General features: G+C 37.5%; 1 protein-coding gene across 1 annotated transcript in view; it reads right to left on the reverse strand.

Moving 5' to 3' along the window:
• Window positions 1–601: 601 nt before the first annotated feature.
• LOC107702505 (receptor tyrosine-protein kinase erbB-4-like) overlaps window positions 602–25,602 on the reverse strand; it is a 114,533-nt gene continuing 89,532 nt past the window's right edge. The window contains exons 15-26 of the mRNA XM_016504847.1: window positions 24,355–24,399; window positions 22,252–22,384; window positions 20,202–20,324; window positions 19,990–20,088; window positions 17,650–17,835; window positions 6,635–6,790; window positions 6,252–6,327; window positions 5,584–5,730; window positions 4,830–4,927; window positions 4,571–4,741; window positions 2,309–2,615; window positions 602–1,633 (exon numbers count right to left, since the gene is read on the reverse strand). Coding sequence (XP_016360333.1) covers window positions 867–1,633; window positions 2,309–2,615; window positions 4,571–4,741; window positions 4,830–4,927; window positions 5,584–5,730; window positions 6,252–6,327; window positions 6,635–6,790; window positions 17,650–17,835; window positions 19,990–20,088; window positions 20,202–20,324; window positions 22,252–22,384; window positions 24,355–24,399 — 2,308 coding nt within the window. The 3' untranslated portion in view covers window positions 602–866. The remainder of the gene's footprint in view (window positions 1,634–2,308; window positions 2,616–4,570; window positions 4,742–4,829; window positions 4,928–5,583; window positions 5,731–6,251; window positions 6,328–6,634; window positions 6,791–17,649; window positions 17,836–19,989; window positions 20,089–20,201; window positions 20,325–22,251; window positions 22,385–24,354; window positions 24,400–25,602) is intronic.

Genomic DNA, 25,602 nt, shown 5'->3' on the forward strand with positions numbered 1-25,602 from the left:
GAGGTATTCGGCCAATCATAACGCACTGGATAGCTGGCCAATCACAGCACACCTCACTTTTTTAGAACGATGAGCTTTGTAAAAACCGACGTGTTTCAGAAAGGCGGGGCATAGAGGAGAAACAATAATGTACAGTATGTGGAAAATAATGTGTTTTTTGAACCTTAAACCGCATAAACACATTTCATTACATCAAATACACAAAATAATGTTCTTTTTAGCAGCATCATATGACCCCTTTAAGGAATTCTTCACACTAAGGAAAATTTGTTCACTGAAAGGTTCTTTGGGGAACCCAAAATGGTTCTTCTATGGTAGTGGTGTCCAAACCAAACCTGTTCCTGTCCTGTGGGAGTTTAGCTTCAACCCTAATAAAACACTCCTGAACCAAAATAATCAATGTCTTGAGACTCACTAGAAACTTCCAGGCAAGTGTGTTGGAGCTGGTTGGAACTAAACTCTTGGCCCTCCAGGAGCAGGATTGGACACCCCTCTTCTATGGCATTGCTGTGAAAACCACATTTTGGAACTTTTATTTTTAAGTGCACTTAATATCTAATTTAACCAAATTAATGATGTTACTACATCTGATTATGTGCCATCCTGTATGAGAAACTTTAAAATACCTGTAGAGGAGAAAAAAAAAGTTCCTGGATGACTGCTGAGGTCTTTGGGAATGGATGATGTTTGGATGGGCTGTGTTGACTTTTTCCCCCATGCTTTTTATGCCATATTTTGTGTGACATAATGTCAGTTCAGTGGCTTATATTGTTTCTCGTCCCATTTTTGACCACCAGAGGATCAAGGAAAGACATTTAAGGTGCTGGTAGAAGAACCAGTATCTGCAGAGAATGGAGACCTGGACACTAGACCACAGTGTTCCTCTGCCGGTATGGAGGAGGAGGCAGGACTGTTCCTGGCTTCATACCTGACAGATATTCAGGGTTTTCAGCCACGGCAGGCTGTATGCGGCCATTATGCTTGTAAAGGAACTTGTTATTGCAGATCACTGAAGAGTCTTGGGAGTTTTGAGGGGTAACCTTGGGTGGGAGGCTGTGCTGCCAATACTCGGGATTGTCAAAGCTATTCTTGTACATCTTGTCCACTTGCACTGGGTGACCCGGTAGGCCCGTTGTGCCACCTTTACTGGACTTTGCCAAGTGAAACTGTTGGGGCGAATGATTAGATTTGCTTGGGTGCCCTGGTTGATGGCTCACTAGGCAGATCTGGCCTGCTGGTGCTGGAGGGCCGTGATCATGCACCGACTGAACTGAATGAGTATGTTGATCAGGGTGTACAGGCTGAACTGGTGGTATGGCGAAGTGAACGTGCGGTCCATGGCTGTGATGATGGGGTTTACCCATTTGTGTGATGTGGGGAACGTTGGTGTCTGGAGTGTAGGCCGCTGTGGTCACCTGCAATGGGATAGAAATTCCATTTTTCCTTAACATCTCCTGGTTCATGTCGCTGGTGTTGTTGAATGTGTTGAGGTAAAGGGGGTCACTGATATATTCATCTTCACACTTGGGCTTTCCATCAGGGGCGCTGTGGTAACCCTGGTTGTCTAGAGCATGAAGGTCTTTATTTTTATGCCTTGTTACAAAAGGGTTCTCCTCAACGGGATTCAGATGATCTGCAGAGATGACAGACAATGGCATGGGTAAAACAATGTAGACATACTTTTTTATCCATGACTCTTCATTTAAGAAAGTATATGGAATTGCTAAAAGGTGAAATCATTTCAAAGATATATAGGCAAGTATACTGTATACTATTTGTTTCTTCAGATGTAAAGTAATGAGTAAAATAATATATTAGACAGTGGAAACACTCACTTAGTGCACCTTCACTGTCATTTCATGACTTTTCAATGGAGATTCTTTCTTCAGTGAAACATCGTTAATTCTTAATAATACATTGTTAATTGATAATAATATCTTGGCCACTTTTCTTAAATATAATTAAAGTAATTGAGGACCTAGATTGAGGAGCTGTCCAGCTCTAAAAAGCAAAAAAAAATAAAAATAAAAATAAATAAAAATCATAAAAGTGGTCCATACAACCTAAGTGCTATATATTCCAAGTTTTCTGAACTGATCCAGTCTGAACTGATCTAAAAAGACATATAAATATTGGATATGATTAAATTAATACTCAAAACCTCCCCAGTTATTGTAATTGCATAAATTACCAATACATTCTTTAAAATGTCTCCTCGTTTCACAGGAGAAAGAATCTCATACATGTTTGGAACGACATGAGAGTGAGTGAACAATGACAGTGTATAATAAATGATTTGTGAGCATACTTGTGGAGATCTTGTCCTTCATAGGGGACATATAACCATCCTCATCTGTATCTTCCCTCTGTCCTTTCTCTCCCAGTGGGACAGTTGGGTCTGCGCTGTAACGCTGGCCGTTGCTGTCCTCTACTGAGTGAGCTGTGGGCTGTTTCCACAAGCTTCCATTACAGTGTTTCTCGTCTACTGGGTCCAGACCTGATCTTTGCATACCTGCCAGGACCAAGGGGCCACTTCCTGTAGCACCTGCCTCATGAGGTCGGGACCCTGTTACATCTTCGGGGCACAAACTTCCATCATGATACCCAAACTGGTTCTGATCACAGGAGGAACAGAAAATTAACTTGGGAAAATAAGATAATTTAAATATAAAAAAATAGGGGGTGGGGGGTTGGATGGGGTTAGAGATGTTCACAGAAAAACATCCAGAACAACCTAACAACCTGTTTATTTATATATATATAGTAGGTGTGAGACAACTAGTGAAAACATCATAACGTTTCTTTGCTCTTCTTGATTTTCAGTGTGACCTTAGAGTTTTGGACCCCACTGTATTGACCATATATTCAGTATTTTGGATTGGGCACTTGGGAAAAATAATTACACTTTCTACACTACATAGTAATCCTCAAGTTTAAAGGGGTAAAGTTTAATGACTGTGTGAGACAGGAAGTTGGTGTAATTTTGCCTGTTCTTTTCCTTACTCAGGTAAAATGAAAGCTTGTGACCAACTTGGCAATGGAGAGTCTATTCAAACAGTAATAATGAAAGCACGGTGCAGCAGCACTACTCCATATCGTGTTCGGTGCCAATGTGACTCAATGTTTTCAACTGAACAGACATGATAGTCAGCAAATTACAGAGCTAAACATGGGCATCGGAAGCAAAAAAATAAATAAATAAAAATGTGGATGGGTCCTTCCCCAGAAAATTTTGACTGGAGTAAATGCTATTTCCTGTATTCTGGTGCTTTTTAATTAAACAGTTGCTTTTATAGCCTAAAACGGTTATGGATTTGAGAAAGCAGCAGCATGGAAGGCTGTAGCTGAAACGCGGAATGGTGTTTAATTTATTAGGGCATTCCTCAGGTGGAATGAATTTGAGTGGCGGAGCTCTGAAAAGTGAACAGACATATGCGTTAAAGTAGAGACGGAAAAAAGTGAGTGGGTTCAATATCATTGGTCTTAAAAATTGGGTGGGTCTTGTCCCACCCAGATACAATGGTTCTGATGCCCATGGAGCTAAACATACACTACTGTTCAAAAGTTTGGGGTTCAGTAAGTTTTTTACTATGGAAGAAATTAATACTTTTATTCAGCAAGGACACATTAAAATGATCAAAAGTGACAGTAAAGACTTTTATATTGTTGCAAAAAGATTTCTATTTTAAACAAATGCTGATCTTTTTAACTTTCTATTCATCAAGGAATCCTGAATATATCAAAGTTTCCACGAAAATATTAAGCAGCACAACTGATTCCAACATTGATAAGAAATGTTTCTTGTGGAGCAAATCAGCATATCAGAATGATTTCTGAAGGATCATGTGACACTGAAGACTGGAGTAATGATGCTGAAAATTCAGCTTTGCCATCACAGGAATAAATTACATTTTAAGATGAAAATAGATATATGAAAATAGTTATTTAATTAGAAAGCAGTTATTTATAATAAATTATTATATAATATAATATTTTATATTATTATTTAATATTGTATTAATTTTTAATATGCTACAATATATACTACACTACTTTATTGTAATAGTATTTCACAATATTATTGTTTTTTACTGTATTTTTGTTCAAATAAATGTAGCATCGATGAGCATAAGAGACTTCTTACAAAACATAAAAAAAAATGTATCAACCTCAAACTTTTGAACAGTAGTGTACATATAAAGCATTCATCAACAGAATTAATTAATAAATACACAAATAAAAACAAATAAAAGGAATAATAAACAAATACAGTATGGTCCAAAAGTCTGAGACCACACTGATAATCGGGAACTGAAAATTTGTAAAACCCGGAAACAATGTTTATGTTCAAGAAGAATACATTTTTTGAATGTAATTATGTCCATAAATGTATTAGGAATAGCAACACAAGATGTCATAAGAAAAAGAAAAAGGCAGGAAGCTGGGAAAATAAAATAAAAACATATATACACATATAGATACATACATATATATATACATACAGTATATATATATAATTTATTGTTTGAATTGACATAAATTTTGGTCCCACGTATACCGTGGTGCTTACTTGATTTGAATCTACATGTGGGTGGGGCATATGGGAAGTGGGAGGAGCATTTAAGGAATGAGGAACCAAGTACTCCTCAGCGTCCATCAGGTCATCCAACTCCTCTTCATCTAGAAGACTCAGGAAGAACTTACTGTGGTTGGGGCTGGGCAGCTTCATGCGATCATCGCCCTGAGATGACAACATAAAGTATTATCCACTGAGCTTCAGGAACATTTCAAATGTCCATTTCAAACAGAGAGAAGTTAGCAATCCCCACCTGTATGACGAGGTATCTCTGAGGGTCTCGTGCCATGTGGCTGAACTCTGCAGCGAGTTCTTTGAATCGAGGCCGACTATCAGCATCAATCATCCAGCCTGGAGGTGAAGAGGCCAACAATGTGTCAGAGATATACAACAAAATTCAACTTTTCAGGTAAAATCTACCTGAATATATGTCAGTGTGGTTTTACTGTGTTGACATTTTCATAAAACAAATAAATTATCTATATTTATATATGAATTTTATATTTTTAGATATATTGAGTTTGGCATTTTCTTGATCCCAATTTCTTAATTTCATTTAATTTCCCCTCCAATCACATATTGCACAAATGAAAAGCAATAAGTGGATTTCATGCAAGAATATCCCACTCTCTGAGGTGTTATAATTGTTATGTTGAATCAATGTGGCTTCCAGTCAAATCTGATTATGACAAACAGATTTAATCTTCATCTCTTTTCACTTCATTGTGGAACTGACTGTGCCAAGACAAATAGAAAGTGAGCGCATAATGAGAGCTTATGTGCTCAAGACAAATATACCAGTTATGATTTAGCTATCCCTTTTTACATTTTAAATGATGGCAAAAGTGCAAAGCATAATTGTATTAAAGGTGAAGTATGTAATTTCTCTGCCACCAAATGGAGTTAAAAAATAACAACAGGTTTCTGAAACACTTCCTCGATCATTGGTCAATAAAGATTAAAGCATACACTATGAGCAGATTAGAAAATCTCAGAATATGACTCACATTTCACCATCACCATGTAGACGTCTATGGTGCAGATGGGTGGCTGGGGCAAACGTTCGCCCTTCTCCAAGATGTCTGGAATCTCACGTGTGGGAATCCCATCATAGGGCTTTCCTCCAAATGTCATCAGCTCCCAGATAGTCACCCCTGAATGAATGTGAAACACATATTCCATCTCCAAAGCTCACTGTTAGCTAGCATGATGATAATGAAACTATAGTAGTGGATGTGAAACCTACAGAGTATGTGTTGTCTTCACCTATGTTTAACTTTCTTTATCTTGTAGAAAACAGTATCCCAATGTTGTGGTTTACAATAAGTAATGGGAACTATAAATGTCACTTTTTGCAGTTTTACACTGCTAAATCATGTGCTAATTTGCATTTACTCCTTAGAGTGCCCTTTGAGAAATAAATTAATATAAAAATTAAAATAATCAAAATAATAATTAATATAATATATATTATAACAAATATGCAAATAAATGATTTATACTAATAAATAATAAATAAACAAATTCATTAATTAATCAAACTAACACTAATATATAAAATAATAATACAAATAATATTATACAGTTATAAGAATATAAACATTAGAATTTTCTAGTAATTTAATCAGAAAAAAGAAGCAGTAAAACAAAATTTGCTTCACTGTGTATAGCTCACCATAACTCCATACATCACTCTGATGTGTGAACTTCCTGTAATGAATGCACTCCAGAGCCATCCACTTGATGGGCATCTAGAGTAGAAAATTACAAATTGGTTATGCAAAGAGCATTTCCATATCAACGGAACATGACAATTCAGATACTCAATACTTTAATTGATTTGGGGAAGGTATGAAATGAAACATTAACAGTCCCAATGAGAACCGTCAAACTTTGACTCAAACTCAAGTTCTTTACAAAGAAAAACTGCTAGCTAACACAAATTAATACTGCTGATTTTTCCATAAATCATCTTCAGATTTGATTCGCTTTTACCTTAGTGCATTTTGATGTTAAGAATTTCATTAGACAAATATGGATCAAGTTTCAAACACTGACCTTGCCTCCATCCGCACTGTACTCTTTTTCATTGGTTTCCAGCAGTCGAGCAAGTCCAAAATCAGTGATCTTGATGTGGTTTGGACATTTTACCAGGACGTTACGGGCTGCGAGGTCCCTGTGCACCAGCCGCCTCTCCTCTAGGTACATCATACCCTGCCGAAGAGGAGATTTTAACAATTATTATTGAATTACAGTAGTGGTTAATACCACACAGCAACAAGTAAAACAGATCATACACCATTAAAGTAAAGCTATTTTACCTCCCCTTTCATATAGACCACCACAATAGAAATACATCAGGGATTTAAACACGGCCCTGTCAAATTAGATTCCCTTCCTAAAGATAGACAGTAAATTAGTGGGACATCTAATCAAAATTTAAATGCCATCTCCTTATTTCTCTTTACCCATGTTCACTCCCATTTTGCTGCTTTGGGTCACTGTGCATTATTACTTACCTTAGTGCCTCTACAGAAGTTTGCCTATGATTTATGGCTTTATGTTAATCTTCAATTAAAAAGCAACTTCCTGGCCTTTGGGAGGAGAGGGGAGCTGTGCTGGAGGGGCTGCTGAACCTCCACTTATGCTTGAAGAAAATCACTGATAGTGAGGTTCAAGGAAATAGACCTGTGGGCTTTTTTTCTGGATAATGCTGAATGGAGCCATGAGAGAAATGACTGTGGCCGAATGACGGCTCTAAGAAGGACAACAACACTGGAATGGAGCATTGAGGAAGACGCTGAAGTGAAGCAGATGCTTGCAAACAAAATGGCAAGAATACCGGCCACTGGAAACCCACTACATACATAGTCATTAAAAAGTGTTTTGAGTTGTGCTGTGTAATTGCCAATTTTCAGCACAATTACACAATGACAAAATGAATATCCTGCCAGTATGTCAATGAATGAATAAAATGAGAAATGCCGGGCTGAAACACAAAAAGATTAAATTAAACAAACACAAGAAAGCATGATTTTTATTATTTTCATTCATATGCACCAATGGAACAAAGAATATGAATAAGCAGCAATACATACAATAGTGTTTAAAAGTGTGGGGCCAGTAAATTAATTATTTCATTCAGCAAGCATCCAATAAATATTATTATAAATATTAAATAAAATGTATAATATAAAATTAAAATAGAAAAATCATTTAAATGCAGTTAAATATATTAACAGTTACATTAATGCAGACTTGCACCTTACTGACCCCAAACTTTTGAAAGGTAGTGTATTTTTTACCAAAAATAAACATATATATATACATATGAAGAGTTCAGATGCAAAAAGCCTCTAAATGCCGTCTGAAATTTTCATCTAAAATGAGCATTTTTATCAGGCTCCTATATTTATGTTCAGTTATTTCACTTTAATTGCATAGAAAATGACATACATTGCCATTAGAGTAAAATTACTGAACCTAAACATAGGAGTCTGAGAAAAAAAATGCTCATTTTAGACAAAAATGTCAGATGGCACTTAGAGGCTTTTGCATCTGAACTCTTCATATATACACGCCACACAGAGACTTGTGAACATTGTAGGCTGGATGATTAATGCTGATAGTTCACATTGTTAACTCTGAATCAGAGTTATTAACTAAAACAATTCTAGTGCCATTTTTGCTATTGACACTGAGATCAAACATGCCACGAAATGTAATAATCAAATAAACAGTGTATTAAAATATATACAGTTATAATACCAATATTTAGTGCATTATGCAGCCCTCCTGGCAAGAGAAAACCATAAGTATTCTCATTTATCTCTGACAGTTGCAAAAATAATGCCCTGACATGCTTATGATGTTGACTGCATTTCATTCTTTTAAGAGCCTTTAAAAAATGGTTACTAGAAAAACATCTACTATACATAAACAAAACAAAAAAATTAAAAAGGTATGCCTATGAAAAAAGATGCTCTTTGCCTTCATAATGGTGCATTTAAAGCATTAACCAAGCACACAGCCAAACCCAGCCAAACCCCTTGACTAATTCACTACTTTCTGCGAGATGTCATTTGGTGACTTTTTCTTCCAGAGGCAACAGTTATTGCAGCCCAGAGCTACTTATACAGCTGTCTGAGAATTTATGTGAACACGCATGAGTCAGACAAGAGCCGAGTCAGAAACACTGTGTTAAAATACATTTTCTCTGTGATACAGGGAGAGACACTGACCCATCCATCACACAACGGCACCACAGACACTGCTTTGAGACCAGCTACTGCACACTTGCTACAATCTCTCGCATTCACTCTCTCCCTCTCTCAAATATTGTCACGCAGAGTGCACATAGAAGAAGAGGCACAACATATAATACAGAATATATTGAGCTGTCCATGTAGAACATAACATCTGTTTCAAAACCTATTGCACTGCTTTGTAGTGTACTAAATACATGCCTTGGCAGCATTTTCAATGTATATCTCATGTCAAGATGAGGCAAAATTTATTCTAATACAGTTTGACGTTTTGTTGCCAATGCTTTAACATACACAACCATTTCAAAGTTTAGGGTCAGTTGGATTTTTTTCTTTTTTCTTTTAAGAAATCAATACCTTTATTCAGCAAGGATTAATTAAAGTGATCAAATATAACAGTAAAGACATTTATAATGTTACAAACGATTTCTGTTTTAAATAAATGCTGAACTTTTAAACATTCTATTCATTAAGCAATCCTGAAAAAAAAAAAACATTTTAAGCAGCACAAGTGTTTTCAACATCGATAATAATAAGAAATGTTTCTTGAGCAGCAAATCAGCATATTAATATGATTTCTGAAGGATCATGTGACACTGAAGACGGGAGTAATGATGCTGAAAATGCATACACACATATAAACACAATTTTATTGACATAAAATTATCAGTACAATATATAAAAATCATTTTAATTGTAGATTTCAAAATGCTAAGATCTCACAGCTAATTTAAGTGCAGCAACTTAACATGGCATTTACAAGTTAATTCAAAACCAAAATAAAATATATACACAGTATATATATATATATATGTGACCCTGGATCACAAAACCAGTCTTAAGTCGCTGGGGTATATTTCTAGCAATAGCCAAAAATACATTGTATGGGTCAGAATTATTGATTTTTCTTTTATGACAAAAATCATTAGGATATTAAGTAAAGATCATGTTTAATTACGACATTTTGTAAATTTCCTACTGTAAATATATCAAAACATAAATTTTGATTAGTAATATACATTGCTAAGAACTTCATTTGAACTTTCAAGTAAGGACACAGCTGCTCTCATGAATGCTGTCCAAACACAAGTATCCAACAATCTTGAATCTTCCAATTTGATTTTTCATTCTGAGATCAAGAAAGCTGGATCTAGTGGAATTAGCATTCAAATGATGAGCTTTACTGCGGCTGGCCTCTAATGTTTCGTTCCATACAGAAGCTCTCTATTCCACCAAAGAGATGGGCTAGGCAGGGAGAAGCAGCCCTTTGTGTGTTCAGTTTGACTAAAGTCAGATTAAAGCAAGAGTAAACCCCGTCCATAGCTACCGGCGTTTAGTATTACAGGCTTCTTGCAGGCTAGTGCGAGGAGCAGGTCCAAGCGTTTATAATAAATGCTATAAAACACATACAATGCTTGTTGTTGGTTAATACTAGCTAATGCAATAAATAATGTTAACAAATGAGACCTTATTGTGTTACTGCAGGAAGTAAAAAAAAAATAAAAAAATCACTATGCCTGCATTGCTAGAGGGATTCACAAACTCTTTTCAGCCCTAGACTGCAGATCTACACGCACAACAACATCCGTTTCCTTGATGTGTTATGGAGGAGGAGGATAACAGGACTACATATTGTCTGAAAAGTTGTAGTGCGTGGGCAGCACAGGAGGTTCATCAGACAACATGGTATAATTTGTGATAAATACACAGGAGCAGTGTCCATCACACACTGCTGGAACAAAGACAATGATGACTAACTGCGTCATGGAGCACGAAGAAAAAACATTGATGTGCTATATCTCAAGCTGTCCAAAAAGATTCGTAAACATCATTTGTTATTAATGAAAATTCAAGACTAAACTTGCTGCTGTTTGTGTCATACATGATGAATCCATTTTTCAAGCATCACCATAAAATCAATTCCTTATAACCTTCATTCTTTTGCCGTCTATACTGGTGCATGCATACATCTCACTTTTGGTTTTCAGTTTTAATAGTACTTTACTGACATGACTGTGTTTTACATTGTTGCATTATAGACACACACACACACAAACACACACAAATATGTTATGCAACAGATTTTACACTCTCACAATCCTTTTTCCTTTAAACTACAACATGAAAAACAAATTAAATGTAAATTTAACGTATTATCATAAATTGAATGACAACACATCCAAAATATTAAATTCAGATTCTGATTTTAGACTGACAAAAAAGACACGCCTTGCTCAAAATGTCAAAGAAAGATGTTCACATAAAACTAGCTGGCTAAAGCACAGTTGGCTAAAGCCCAGTCAATCCTATGAGACTGAAATCAGATGACTGAATGGAAAAATATCTGCATAAAAATATTAGTATTATTTCAGTACTGGATCAAGATTTCTTCCTTTGCCCACATCTTCAAAAGCAAACATTACCAAATCATTCATGAGCACAGAGTCCCATCAGCTGCAGGCGGCTTGAATTAGCCCAGTTCACTCTAATCTATGATAAGGACACCTCAGCTCTTTTCATAGTCAACCATCTTGAAATGAATGATCCAATCAAACTTTCAATCCCCCAAATCCAAACTCCATATATCTATTAGTGCAGCGGATACCTTACAGTAATTGGAGGGTTTCAGAGGCTTTCTGCATTTTCCAGAGTTATCAGCAGGCTGAATGAAAGTGCTTGTTCAGCCTGGTTTAGGGATTGTTTGAGAGGTGATGGAAAAAGATGAATGCTGGCTTTTAACAGCACAAGCATTAAAAGGTGAATAAATAAATAAATAAACAAACAGAAAGACATATATATACAAACAATACATCCAAATTGAATTGAGGACAGACAAAGCAGAAAAGATGTTTGGGAGACCTGCTGCACCACTAGTGAGTTGCATTTGCTCAGCTAGAAAACAACATTCGCATTAGTGAAGGTCTTAAAGGTGACATATCATGAAAATCTGACTTTTCCAGATTTTAAGTGCTATGATCAGGTCCCCGGTGCATCTACCAACCAAGGAAACGTGACAAAGATTAACCCAGTAACTTTGTTTTGGTAAGCCTTTTTCTGCAAGCGTCTGAAAAAACGAGCGCGTCATATTTGTGACAGCCGCTTTCTGTCCGTGTGCTTCGGATGTGTGCAACTTTAAACTCATATGGTTTAAAACATATGATTTCAGCGCGATAAACATGATCATTAGAACCAAAACAGATGTTTTTAGCAGGTCCGAGCTGTAATGGTGCAGCTCTAATCTAGAAAAGGGGGCAGGGAGCAGCAGCTCATTTGCATTTAAAGAGACAGGCACGAAAAACAGCGTGTTTCTGCTTCCACTCAAAATAGGCATTTTCAAAATTATATAATAAATGATCTGTGGGGTATTTTGAGCTGAAACTTCACAGACACATTCTGGGGACACCAGATACTTATATTACATATTGTAAAAAGGGGCATAATATGTCTCCTTTAAAGGAATAGTTCACCCAAAAATGAAAATTTGTTGAAAATTGACTCTCCTTCAGGCCCTTTAAAGACGTACGTGAGTTTGTTTCTTCATTGGAAGAGATTTGGAGAAATTTAGCATCACATAACTTGATGGACTGCTGAGTTGTATGGATTACTTGTGGAATATCATGTGGATTGTGGATCTCATTCTGACGGCACCCATTCACTGCAGAGGATCCATTGGTGAGCAAGTCATGTAATGATACAATGATAAATTTCAGTGAAGAAATACACTTATCTACATCTTGGATGGCCTGAAGGTGAGTACATTTTAAGCGAATTGTCATCTTTGGTGAAGCATTTCTTTAAGTTATAAAAGAGGAAACTTGAGAGAAAACACTTAGTGTTGCATACGAAAACTGAAAATCTTCAATGACAGGGCTGGACCAGATATAAGGATTGAACATGATTAGTTAGCTAAATGGATGCAATGATGATAACTTTCTCTTTTCCAATATAGTTAATTTTGGCTTCTTTTTTTTTCCTGGCAGAGAAATGCTAGATGCTGGGAATTATTCAAATGACACACATCATCTGATGGAGGGTATCACTTTTGATGCCAAGTTAGCTTCGAAATATGCAAATGGCTCTATCACAGCCACACACTTTATCCACAGAGAGACAGGAGATGTTAGAAACAATATTATAACACTCTTTTATTCATTATGCAGTGATAGAACTAATTAATAACTGTTATGATTTTTAAATAAGCCAAGGTATATGCAAAACAATCTAATTTCTCATTGGTTTACATTTAAACCTCTGATTCCCATATTATTATATCACAAAGGTAAATGAAGAAGAATAAAACAAACAAAAACATATTCTTTTACTTAAAAAAGGATATAATCTTTCTCTCTCTCTCTCTCTCTATATATATACTGTATATATACTGATTCCTTTTCAGAATAATCTATAATTAAAAGCGTTATACAGAATAAAGTATTTTGAAAGAGTTACTTTGAATCTGTCTCTTTGAGAGTTAAAGCATAGAATAAGAAATAAAGTAATTCCTGTGATGGCAAAGCTGAATTATCAGCAGCCATTACTCTAGCCTTTAGTCTAATATACTGATTTGACTAATTCAGATGTTGCATTCTCAGACAAAAGATGCTAAGTAAATAATCAAAGCTATAAAAGGTGACATTAAAGAAGAGAAGGAAATCGGTCTGAAAGTTGGTAAAAATTAGATACTGAAAATGCTGTTATCCAACTCAAATATCTTGCTACACTGCAGGTGCCAACATCAGTCTCCTCTCTTACTGGCATCTAACTCTCTCTTCACCTCAGCTGTCATGTTCCTCAGGTCTAAGCGTGAGAAAGCAACAGGTCTGGAAATTCACTCACAATAAAATAAGTCTCTAGTTTCTCCAAGAACACAGCAGGAGGAGGAACCCATGCCCTTGCACTACACGCGGGTTCTGTATGATAGATAAACACTACCCCAAGATTTAAACAGAATGAGCAGGAATCACAGGTTACTTGTTGAACACAGCAGGGTTTTCTAATGGATGATTGAGGGGATTAATATCCTAAGGATCACAGCAGGTGAGAAATCAAACACAGATTCAACCTTAAAGGGGAGCTGCCCCTTTTTACAATATGTAATACAAGTCTCTGGTGTCCCCAGAATGTGTCTGTGAAGTTTCAGCTCAAAATACCCCACAGATCTTTTATTATAGCGTGTCAAATTTGCCCCTCTTTGTGTGTGAGCAAAAACACGCTGTTTTTGTGTGTGTGCCTTTCAATGCAAATGAGCTGCTGCTTCCGCCCCCTTTCCAGTAGAGGGCGAAAACTTTACAGCTCACACTTCAGATTGAACGTCAACAACAAAACCGGAGAATCTCACAAAGCCAAAATGTCAGAAATTATTTATGAAATATGCAGACAGAGATCGTTTTTGGGATAAAACTAATGACATAGCTCTGCTCTCTGTGAATACAGTGAGAGACAGTGGTAACTTTAGCCACATTAACGGTACAGCATGCTAACAAGCACATCCGGAAATGCAATTTGGAAACATTCAGAAAATATGAGGTGATTCTTACTTGTTCTGGATATGATGTTTGAGCATGAACAGCTGGTATTGACCCATCTTTCAGAATCAGCTGCTGTGCAAATCCTGTGTTGAACTGACCCATGTTTATGAAGCAGTCCAGCATAAAATGATTTGCACAAATATATAGGTCTCTTCAGCACATTTCCTTCCATAAATGAAATTCATTCACAGTGTTCTCCATGGCTCAGATGCCGACAGTCTTTATTTGTACATCCAAAAACAACATTTGTAATGTTTATGTGGTGCAGACAATGAGTGCGTTTACATGCACCCTTTTAATGCGATTATAATGAGTTTTTGGCAATACTGCAATTAAACTTTACCTCATGTAAACGCAATACTTCGATCTAAATAATGCGATTAAGCTCATAATCGCAGCAAGCATAATCGTATTAACATAGGTGGCGTATGCTGATTTTAATCGAAATATACAGGCATGTAAACACCTTAATCGCATTATTGCCGCTTTGACCAAAGTGCGCATGCGCTCGTGACATACATGAATGACATGACGCACACCTGCAGTAATACGCAGATTAGGAAACGATGGTGGGAAAGAAAGCATCGCATTTCTGGGGAGCCGAGGAAACAGAGTTCATGTTGTAGACGTTGCGCGATATTAACATAATGCAGTACATTGATGGACGAAAACACAGAAATGGGGACATTTTTAGGTGCTTCACAACAAAATGTCCGAGCCCGGATACACAAGAACCGGAGAACAAATTTGCGTTTATAATGAATAATGGAAATTGCATGTAAATGGGAGTGAAGAGCTTTGCTCTTGACATGTAAACATCATAATGCGATTACGTCCTTACTCTGATTATTGGAAATAATCGCATTATTCGTGCGTATGTAAACGTAGTCATTGTGTAAATATAGGCACTATAGTGACAATATAAACATGGCGGACTATGTGCGGTTCAATCGGGCCAGGGTCAATGTGAATAGGGCAGATTGTCAACAGTAATGGGCGGGCTTACCCCTACTGTGATGTCACAGTAGGGGGAAATCTGAAACAGCGTAAATTCAGACACTGCTTCTGATTTATGGGGATTATATAAAAAAAAGATTGGGTGGATTTTTACCATTATAAGCTGGTTGTTTACACACTGTGGATACACATTAGGGGTGCAACGATTCTCTGTAAAAAATCGAACCGTACGGTTCTCCACACACGGTTCGGCATGCACTAGGACATCGGTTCAACTGAAATCTGACAATGCATCTGTAATATGGTTTGTTAGAGTTTGGCTAATGCATGTTTCTGTTGATGGATACAAATTCTGGCTTCCCAATACATTACAACAAGTGCGATGAGAGAGAAAAAAACAATACGTGGACAAACCAGTCACTCTTTGTTCAATGCGAGTGCTGTATGCTGGAATAACTGCCATTTATGCCGGCATCACGTGTTGATAGCGCAGGTGAGACCAGAACAGCACACGTTGCTATCCGTGTTTAGACTAAACTCATTTAAGCCTTGCCAGTTTAAATATTAAAGAGCCAGAAGAGGCGAACTCGCGCGCGCAGTGAGAAGATCTGTGTGTGCGCTCATCCGAAGCGCGTGAACCCGCGTCTCAGAACGCGCGTAAATATTAAGCTCTCTTTGAAGTATTGTGCTTGAATGGACAAATTCACACAAAAAATATGTCAAAATGCCCGTCTTGGTGAGTATCCTAGCAGACATAGTCGGCTGAACAAACAGTATCAGTGCACTGGATCAGTGCGTTCTCAGTGACAGCACTTTCTTAAAGTTAATTAAACAGCAACAACACGGAAATCACTCACTGCTCTTGATTGAACAACTTCTGTAACTTTAATAAGGAATAATTTTTAATTTATACAGTCAAATATGCAATGTAGTTTTACATTTGATTACTTTATTCAATTTCTGTACCTAAAAACTGTTAGACCTACCTAAAAAACCTGAAAAGCACTGTTTATTTTATTTCTATCTTTGCTCTATTGCATTTATTTGTCCTGTTGCTTGTAGTTAGATTATTTGTTCTTATTTTCTTTATTTTTATTTGACAATATAGTTTTTTTCCTAAACATAGCACATACCGAACTGTACCGAAACCGTGACTCTAAAACCGTGATACAAACCGAACCATGAGTAAGTTGAACTGTTGCACCCCTAATACACATCAGTGTTCAAACACAATGTAAAAGTGAATTTTGCACAATAGGTCCCCTTTAAACCCGATAGCTACTCTGAGAGATGACATGCTAATGAACAATCTCAAAATGCTCGGTGATTGTGGCACTTGAATGAAGGGAAGTGGATTTCATTTATCCAACACAGAATATCTATCTATATCTATCTATCTATCTATCTATCTATCTATCTGTCTGTCTGTCTGTCTGTCTGTCTGTCTATCTTACCGTTAAATGTCATTTATTCCTGTCTTCCTTTACTCTAGTCTTCAGTGTCACATTCAGAAATCATTCTAATATGCTGACTGGGTGCTCGAGCAACAATTATTATTATCAATGTTGAAAACAGTTGTGCTGCATTAATTTGAAATAAATCTTTTGAAATGTTATAAATGTCTTTACTGTCACTTTTGATGCAATTTAATGCATCCTCGCTTTAAAAAAAACTTGCTTCCCACATATACAATGGTAGTATATATGTGGGATGGAAACCAGACTACTGATATTATAGAAATACGGAATAATGGGTAAAGGAGTGTGAAGCTAGATTGGCAAATGACACAAACTGGTCTTCAACTTACATTGACTATTTAAGTACCACAGCTCAACTGGTAGAATAAAATAACAATGAATGAATATTTCATGCTATGCTGAGTAGGAAATGGAAAGCCTAGTTCGGAAACTGATATTTTTCCTGAAGTCCTTCATACACCAGTCCATTATATAATGTTTCAGTCACAGAGCTGAAGAAAGAAGACTTTCTCTTTAAACATGGTTGGGGCAGTTGCACTCATTTGACGCATGAGACACTGGAGCTTCTTCCTTCGAAGTACTTCGAAGAGCGTCCTTCTATTTGATGTGGTACCCAACTGAGCCAAAGCAACTGAGTATTTAGTGATTCAGCAGCCTGCAGATGTGTGCGTTCAGCATAAAAACTTGCAAGGAATCAAATATAGTGCATTTACTATGAACTCTCAAATATCAAAACAACAAACATTGGAGAGATTACACAGAGATTAATTATTTGAGACAATGTTTTTCAAAGTTCATGCTCAACTACAAAGGCAAAAAAACCACTCGTTCATGGGAACTCATACCTTTGCAATCTGCACGCACCAGTTGAGCAGCAGCTGGGAGCCGATGTTCTCCTGGTGTTCATGTACATAGTCCAGCAGGCAGCCGTGGGGCATGAGCTGAGTTACCAGCTGAATAGTGGGACTCAAGCAGACCCCCAAAAGATGGACCAGATGAGGATGCTCCATGCTGGCCATGATCAGTGCTTCCTAGAAGACAAAAACAGAAACACCGAAAATGTGCTGTTTTCATCAACACCCTCGATATGCAGTATGTAAACTCTAGGTCCAGTTAGTATTACGAAGTAGGGTAGGAGCCAAACTAGCGTTTATCGCCAACTACCTCACAATACAATACATATTGGGAAAGAAAGGACAGTAAAGGCATTTATAATGTTACAAAACATTTCCACTTAAAATAAATGCTGTTCTTTCAAACTTTTTATTAATCAAAGAATCCTAAAAAAAGATGCATGAAGGTTTCCACAAAAATATTAAGCAGCACAACTGTTTTCATTACTGATAATAGTAAGAAATATTTCTTGAGCAGCAAAGTAGCATATCAGAATGATCACTGAAGGATCATGTGACACTGAAGACTTTTGATTAAATAAATGCATAAGAGCATAAGAGACTAAGAGCATAAGAGACTTTTTTCAAAACCGTACCGACCCCAAACTTTTTACTTTTACTATAGTGTACATTTATGCAATAATGCAGTTACAGAAAGCAATTGCAAAACAAACCTGGTATAAAAACTTGTCATTCACCTGACCCCTTGCATTCAATACAAACTTTAAGACAGGGGTGTCAAACTCAGTTTCTGGTGGGCCACAGTCCTGCAGGGTTTAGCTTCAACCATAATTAAACACACCTGACCCAGCTAATCAAGTCCTTCAGGTTTATTTGTAAACTATATGGTTTGTGTGTTGGAGCAGGGTTGGAATTAATGATGCATTCGATTTAACTCGGAAGTTGGATGTCGGAGCTGAGAATGCCATTACACCCAAGTGGACCGTGTTCCAGTACAGCAGTGGTTTTCCAACTATTGGAACAACTAGAGCGACCCTATTATTATTTTTTTTCTTTTTAAATTGACGCAACTCATATATATAAACTTTGAAGCATGTTCACCACGTTGGTCCTCTTAGCATCATGAAAAACAAAACTTTTATTCAAATTCTGATTGGATTATATATAGCCAAGAATATATATAATCCCTTAATAATCACTGAAAAGCTGTCACTCATTTCAGTTTATCGCAATCTCAGAAAATTCAGTTAATAATAATCAATGAATTTCTCTACACTGTACAATAAATATCTTATTTACATTGTGTCTATACTTTGTTTGTTACAATGAGAGGATGAGCTTGCAGAACTCAGCACTGAAAAGAACACCTGTGTTTTGAGCAGTGAGTGGATTCTGATTGGCCATTGCATTCAAGAAATCAACAAATATGTCTGTGATTGGCTACAGTGTTCAAAGCTGCAAAAACACGTTGTAAACCTTTGATGCTCTCCAGAGCGCAAACAGAGAGATATGCACTGGAGTCTGCTGTGAGGTGGTTTTACATTCATTTTGTTGTTTGTTATTAAAGTTATGTTTGCTGGTTCACGCTTCCTTCTTCCCAGAGTCTTGAGCTTTGTTGCATACATATATACATTATTATTACTTTTACTTAAATTACTTTCATTATTATTATTATTACTTAAATCATCCTGACGACCCATTTTATGTGTCGCGACCCATGGTTGAAAACCACTGGAGTAGAGAAGTCAGAAAACATGTAACAGAGTTCACTCATGTTAGCATTAGCAGTGTTAGCAAAAACAGAGCATTACACTGCATTTTGTAACTGCAGACACTCACACACACCATAGTGACATGTTCACAGATAGAGGTTGGGCAGTAATGACTCAATAATGACATGGGAATATAACAGAAACGCATAATATTGAAGTATTTATAGCTTTCACTTTTGCTCATGTAGGGAGCAGCCATTTTGAATTCTCAACTTGGGGTTGAGTGAGATAGACCGAGTTCCCAAGAGTGAGTGTTCCATTTGGAAAACCCGACATGGAGCTCTGAATTTGTCTGAGTTTGACACCCCTGCTTTAAGATAGCATCTCAAAGCCATATAGCCTTAAAAGCAATAGCTTAACTTGGTTAGTCTAACGTTAAATGTATTTAACAATGCATGTAATTGCCAGAAAATATTGCGTTGCTTAGAGTTATTTGATTTGCACTGTGGGTGAAATGGACATTCTCAGTAAATCCATTCAGTTGTCTGTTCTTGCATTCTTATTTTGCAAATGATGGTAAAAAGTAAAGTAAAGTAAGGTTTAATTGTAAATTACTCACATCCATAAACTCCACATTGGCTTTAGGTCCTGTGCTTTCATTGAGTATCTTTATAGCCACTGGAATCTTCACCGTTTCCCCTTCTGGAACCCAGACTCCCTTATAAAGAAGATGACAGATGAAGTCAATGACATGCTAAATTGTAAAAAATATATTGTTGAGAAAACACAAAACTCATATAAACACAAAAATCATAAAAGCGAATGTAGTACCTTGTAAACAGTGCCAAAGGCTCCTGTTCCCAAGATCTTTACCCTCTTGAGCTCCGTCTCCTTCAGTATACGTAACTGTGCCTGGTTGGGCGCCGTGCCGCTTGGCGTTAAAGGTTCCACCAACTGCTCAAAAGACATTTACAACACCAAAATCACTCAACATAATCACAAATTCATACATAACTACAATGTCTAATTTAGTTTCATCTGTCAGCCACAGGTTGGCACCATAATGGACACATTTTCGGTCTGATTTCATTATTGTCATCATGTACAAATGTATTCATTTGGTTATAGTCAGTAGGTTATATTCTTGGTTTTGGTTTTTAAGTTTTCAGTTTGCATTGCTCAGTCTTTGTTCTCCCCTTCTTTACTTCTCAAATTAAGCCTGTGCTTATACAGAGATTCTTTCAGTGACATTATTTAACTTGACTCACCATTTTTAAGCTGATCTTTAGGCTTATCAAGAGGTTAATGAAATTGCTTCTAATCTCAGACCGAGATCCAATTTCATATCCCTTCAACAGAGATTTTAGGACCCCAAACTCAAAACTACAAGGCATTTTGACATCATGTTCAACCCATTTCTCAATTTTAAAGACCATACAGTTTACAATTTAAAAGAACAATACAGGAAAATACAACAGATAATATTGTTTATAATTCTGCATTGTATGTAAGACTCCCTCTCTCTTTCTTTGCATGTGTGTGAGAACCAGTGCTCTCAGCAAAACGATGGCAATTCGTTCACCTTTACACTAGTGTTTACGGTAGGTCAAATACAGGTACGCTGAGCATCCATTGAGATGAACTGAAAAATAGCACAGATCGCTTGACGGAGAGTGAAACTCTGAAGAACTCAGTTAGAGTGTTCGGCCTCCAACTCACACACTGCCGAGCAAAATCTAAGAATTTATTAGCAAATGGCTAATGTTAGACATAATTTTGTCGCATATGCGAGTGATTTATTCACATTGTAGAGGGTTGACTTGCCACTAAAAACTTTGCCAAATTACAAAACCATACCAAAAACCAAACCAAAACCATGTATAAAACCATACACAATTAGTTGATAAGAGTTTTCACAATTACAAAGCACAATTCATATCACCTTACAGTGGTCCCCCACTTTTCTTAACCTTCAAGGCTTTTCATAGTGTTTGCACCTCATTATCTATGTGAGCTACTGCATCCATATATTCCTGCACTAATGTCCGGACCTCTAAGTTCAGATTGCTACTTTTTTCCTAGATTTCAACCCTTTTGGGTGACAGATCTTTAAGTGTTTAGGTAATTCACTTCCATTGACACTTTCCAATATCTTTCCATTTCCACCTTTAAACCTCAACCAAAAACTTTCACAACATTAACCCTTCCTCTCCTAAGTTCTCATTCTTAATTTTCTGTTAGTTTTCCTTTATTTATTTATTTATTTTGATTGCAAATACACTTTGACCTCTAGAAAATCACCATTTAAATAAAACGCCCAATGGTTGCCATGGACAGACCTAATTTCCAAATAGTTTAATTAATATTAATCCTGATATTGAGTTTTCTTGCCGAAAAAAAGAAAGACAAACACAGCAAATACACCTTCAAAACTGGATTTATCTGCAAGAAATAGATACTGAAATAGCAGATCAATTTAGTGCTTTACACTCCTTAACACCTAACAGAACTGCAGATTCCATAATATTGACTTAAACTTTATATCAAATGCACATACTCACACACATACTGGCTGCAGGACATTTTGAAGAACTTTCATAAGTTTTCATTTAAGGATCTGAAAATGATCTACATTATTCCTTTTGAGGTTTCCCACCATTGAAGTGAGAGGGGCACTTTCAAATGGAAAATTGAGAGTGGTTATAGACCCCATAGACCCATTCATGCACCACCACACCAATTTCACTGGCCAGGCTTTCTGTCTGCATTTTTTATTTTCTCTCTGACTGTGTGTCTCCTGAGACTAAATGTTTTTCAAATTTATTTACTGCATCCAAATTGTTCAAATTATTTTAAATGTTGTGTGATTTTTAGCTCTCACCTCTGTTTCTAGGAAACGGCGCAAGGCTCTTTTCTTCTTGATGCTCTTCCGTCGGAAAAAGATAGCAAATCCAAGGGCCACGATTACAACCACAAACATCCCTCCAATCACCCCAGCTGCAATCAGAGGAGTCCTGGAGGAAAACGCAAGGACTTAAAACATGAAACATAATATACTGTAGGAACATTTACATTTTTCATTTTAGATTTTTATTGCCATTTTAAGAGAAGTGCCCAACTAGGAAAATGGCATTATCAATGAAATCAGTTATTCAAAAATACTCACTATCCTATTCTTTTTCTTTTTCTGTTAATATTAAAAGTAAGAAAAAAATGGGTAACTCTCAGTAAAAACCTGAACTTTTAAGAAGGCCTACTGCATTTCCAGAAATAGTGCCATGTTCTTTCAAATCATAACACCTAATTATCACACATTCAAACCAACTCAATTATCAAAATACTTTCTATGCTTAACAAAGGTATGAAAAGTTCTCTAAAGGGAAACAAATAAAAGCTACTTGGAAATATTCTGTAATGTGTTGACTGTATTTAATTAATTGATTTTTAGTTTCCTAAAGTGAAGTGTCAGAACTGTAGTTATGAAAACCGTCTCTAGGTTACATATGTAACCATGGTTCCCCGAGGGAATGAGACGCTGCGTCGAGATTCGCTTTGGGAACGCCCATGCGTGACCGCGTTCTGAAGCATGTGTCAAATCAGCCCAATGGAGTAGCGAGGCGTCACGAGCTGGGTGACGTAAGCACCAGAAAGTATAAAAGCACATCCGGCAGAGTGCAAACCAGCTTCGATGAAGTAGCGCCTGCAGGGATGCAGGGAGTATGGCAAAGAGACGCAGCGTCTCGTTCCCTCGGGATACCATGGTTACATACGTAACCTCCACAGTCTCCTCTGTCTCGACACTCATCACCTCTACCTCCTCTGAGGAAGATAGATGAAGTGCCTGGCTCTCTCTCCAGGGGGAAGAAACTTAGAGATGTTCAGGGCTTCCGAACCCTGAGAGAGAGCCGCGGATCTAGCGGGTGAAAAGGACGAGCCCGTTTCGGATCCCTCCACTAAATCCACTTGCGATCCCCATGACAACAGTCTGCGCTGTGCCTCGGCAACAGCGGGACCGCTGCCAGCGGGATCGCCCCACGATATTGGAATAATTAGACACTGTGGGGCTATAGATACGGGAAGAATACGGTTTTTCCCACGATCTTGACACCTCGGCATGGAGATTGGGAAAAAACGGAAGGCCCCGTCGTGAAGGCTGTGATCTAGCCCTTAGGAAACGCTCGTCTAATTTGCTTTTAGGATCAGCGTCCTGTTTCTCGGCTGGCCAAACGATATTTAACTTGGCTACAGCACGAGTCACAACCTCCACGAGCTCCTTATACGCGAGGGACTGCGGTGGCGAGTCCACAGTCTCCTCTGTCTCGACACTCATCACCTCTACCTCCTCGGAGGAAGACCTCCGCTAAATCCACTTGCGATCCCCATGACAACAGTCTACCCTGTGCCTCGGCAACAGCGGGACTGCTGCCAGCGGGATCACGAGCCTGGCCGCTCTCATCAAACACGGCGAGAGCGGAGCGTGCGCAGCGAGAGCAGCTCGCAGTCATGACAATTAGCCCCCTCGAGAGCTGACCGTGCATGCTCCGCTCCCAAACAAACGACACAAATAGTGTGTATCCCCCGCCGCCAGATATCGTAGGCAGGGAGGAACACAGCATTTGTAATGCCGTTCGCTCGCCTTCATAGACTTTTTCATGATATTGTTTTATAAATGTTTGTGCTGACAGACAACAGTAAATAGACAGACACATACACAGAGCGCTACTGAAGAGCAGAAGCTGGTTTGCGCTCTGCCGGATGCGCTTTTATACTTTCTGATGCGTACGTCACCCCGCTCGTGACGTCTCGCTACTCCATTGGGCTGATTTGACACGTGCTTCAGAACGCGGTCACGCAGGGGCGTTCCCAAAGCGAATCTCGACGCAGCTCGAGTTCCTGAAGGGGTACTTTGCTTTTGACATTCATATAGTATATATTATTTATATAAGGTTAAATCCAGAAAAAAAAAAAACATTTAGGCGTTTACCTGTCCAGCATTCCGATACAATCTTGGATCCGGGGTCCAGTACACCTATGACACAGACAAGATTAAAAAAAAAAAAAAAACACAATTATGATATGGATTACTACTAATGATGATGATGCTTTTTTTTAAATATTACCTTTACACATTAAATTAATCAAAAGTGACAGTAAACACTTACATTGTTACAAAACAAATATTTCAATTAAATGGTGTTCTTTTGAACTTTCTATTTATCAAAAATGTATTATGGTTTCCACAAAAATATGAAGCAGCACAACTGTTTTCAACAATGATAATAATAACAAATGTTACTTGAGCACCAAATCAGCATATTAGACTGATTTCTGAAGGATCCTGTGACAGTCAAGACTGGAGTAATGATGCTGAAAATTCTGGAATAAATTACATTTTAAAATGTACTCAAATAGGAAACCGTTATTTTAAATGGTAACAATATTTCACAAAACTATTGTTTTTGCTTTATTTATTGATCAAATAAATGCAGCCTTGGTGAGCATAAAAGACTTTTCAAAAACATTTGAAAAAACCTTACCTAGCCCAAGCCTTGGAAACGTTGTGTATATCGCTCACTTTTGGTAATGAATGTGTACCATGTTAACTGCTGATCTACCTAGTCATCTGTCTAGCATTAGCCTCTTGCATGAGCTTCAGTATAGCCTGAAATGATCTCCAGAGCTCTACATACAGGGATAAGGCATGTTGGAGCACCGTGACAGTGGTGACTGGGTTCAGTAATCATAGAGAACAGTGCTGAAGAGCGCATGCCTGACTGTAACCAGCGGCGATGACTGTCACCCACAAGATGAAGGGCTCACGAACCCTTTTATTATGGTGTCCTAGAGCATTACAAGAGCTTTGATTTGAGAGCCAAGACAGACCAGAGCGAAGCAGAGGTTGGGTCTCTAGTATGTCCATGTGCAGTATGATCTGCTTCAGATCTACGGGATGTGACACTGAAGGCCTGTGGAACTGCACCCAAATTCGCCATCTCACTGGGTACTCAAAGTTTAGATAGTGACATGAAAACTGGGCTGTTTGAATGAATGCAGACATTTATAAGATTTCCAAGATGAAACTGAGCAAAAGATTTGCCTAGAGCAGGGCTAGTGAACCAAGGAAAACTCAGGGGCCACAAAGAAGGATCCCTTAGGCTCAAGGGCCACACTTCTTCCTTTTCTTTTCTTTTATTTTCTTTCCTTTTTTTTTTTAAATAATTATTTATATAAA

The sequence above is a fragment of the Sinocyclocheilus anshuiensis genome, unplaced genomic scaffold, assembly GCF_001515605.1.
Source record: "Sinocyclocheilus anshuiensis isolate Anshui unplaced genomic scaffold, SAMN03320099.WGS_v1.1 scaffold218, whole genome shotgun sequence".
NCBI classification, from domain to species: Eukaryota; Metazoa; Chordata; class Actinopteri; order Cypriniformes; family Cyprinidae; genus Sinocyclocheilus; species Sinocyclocheilus anshuiensis.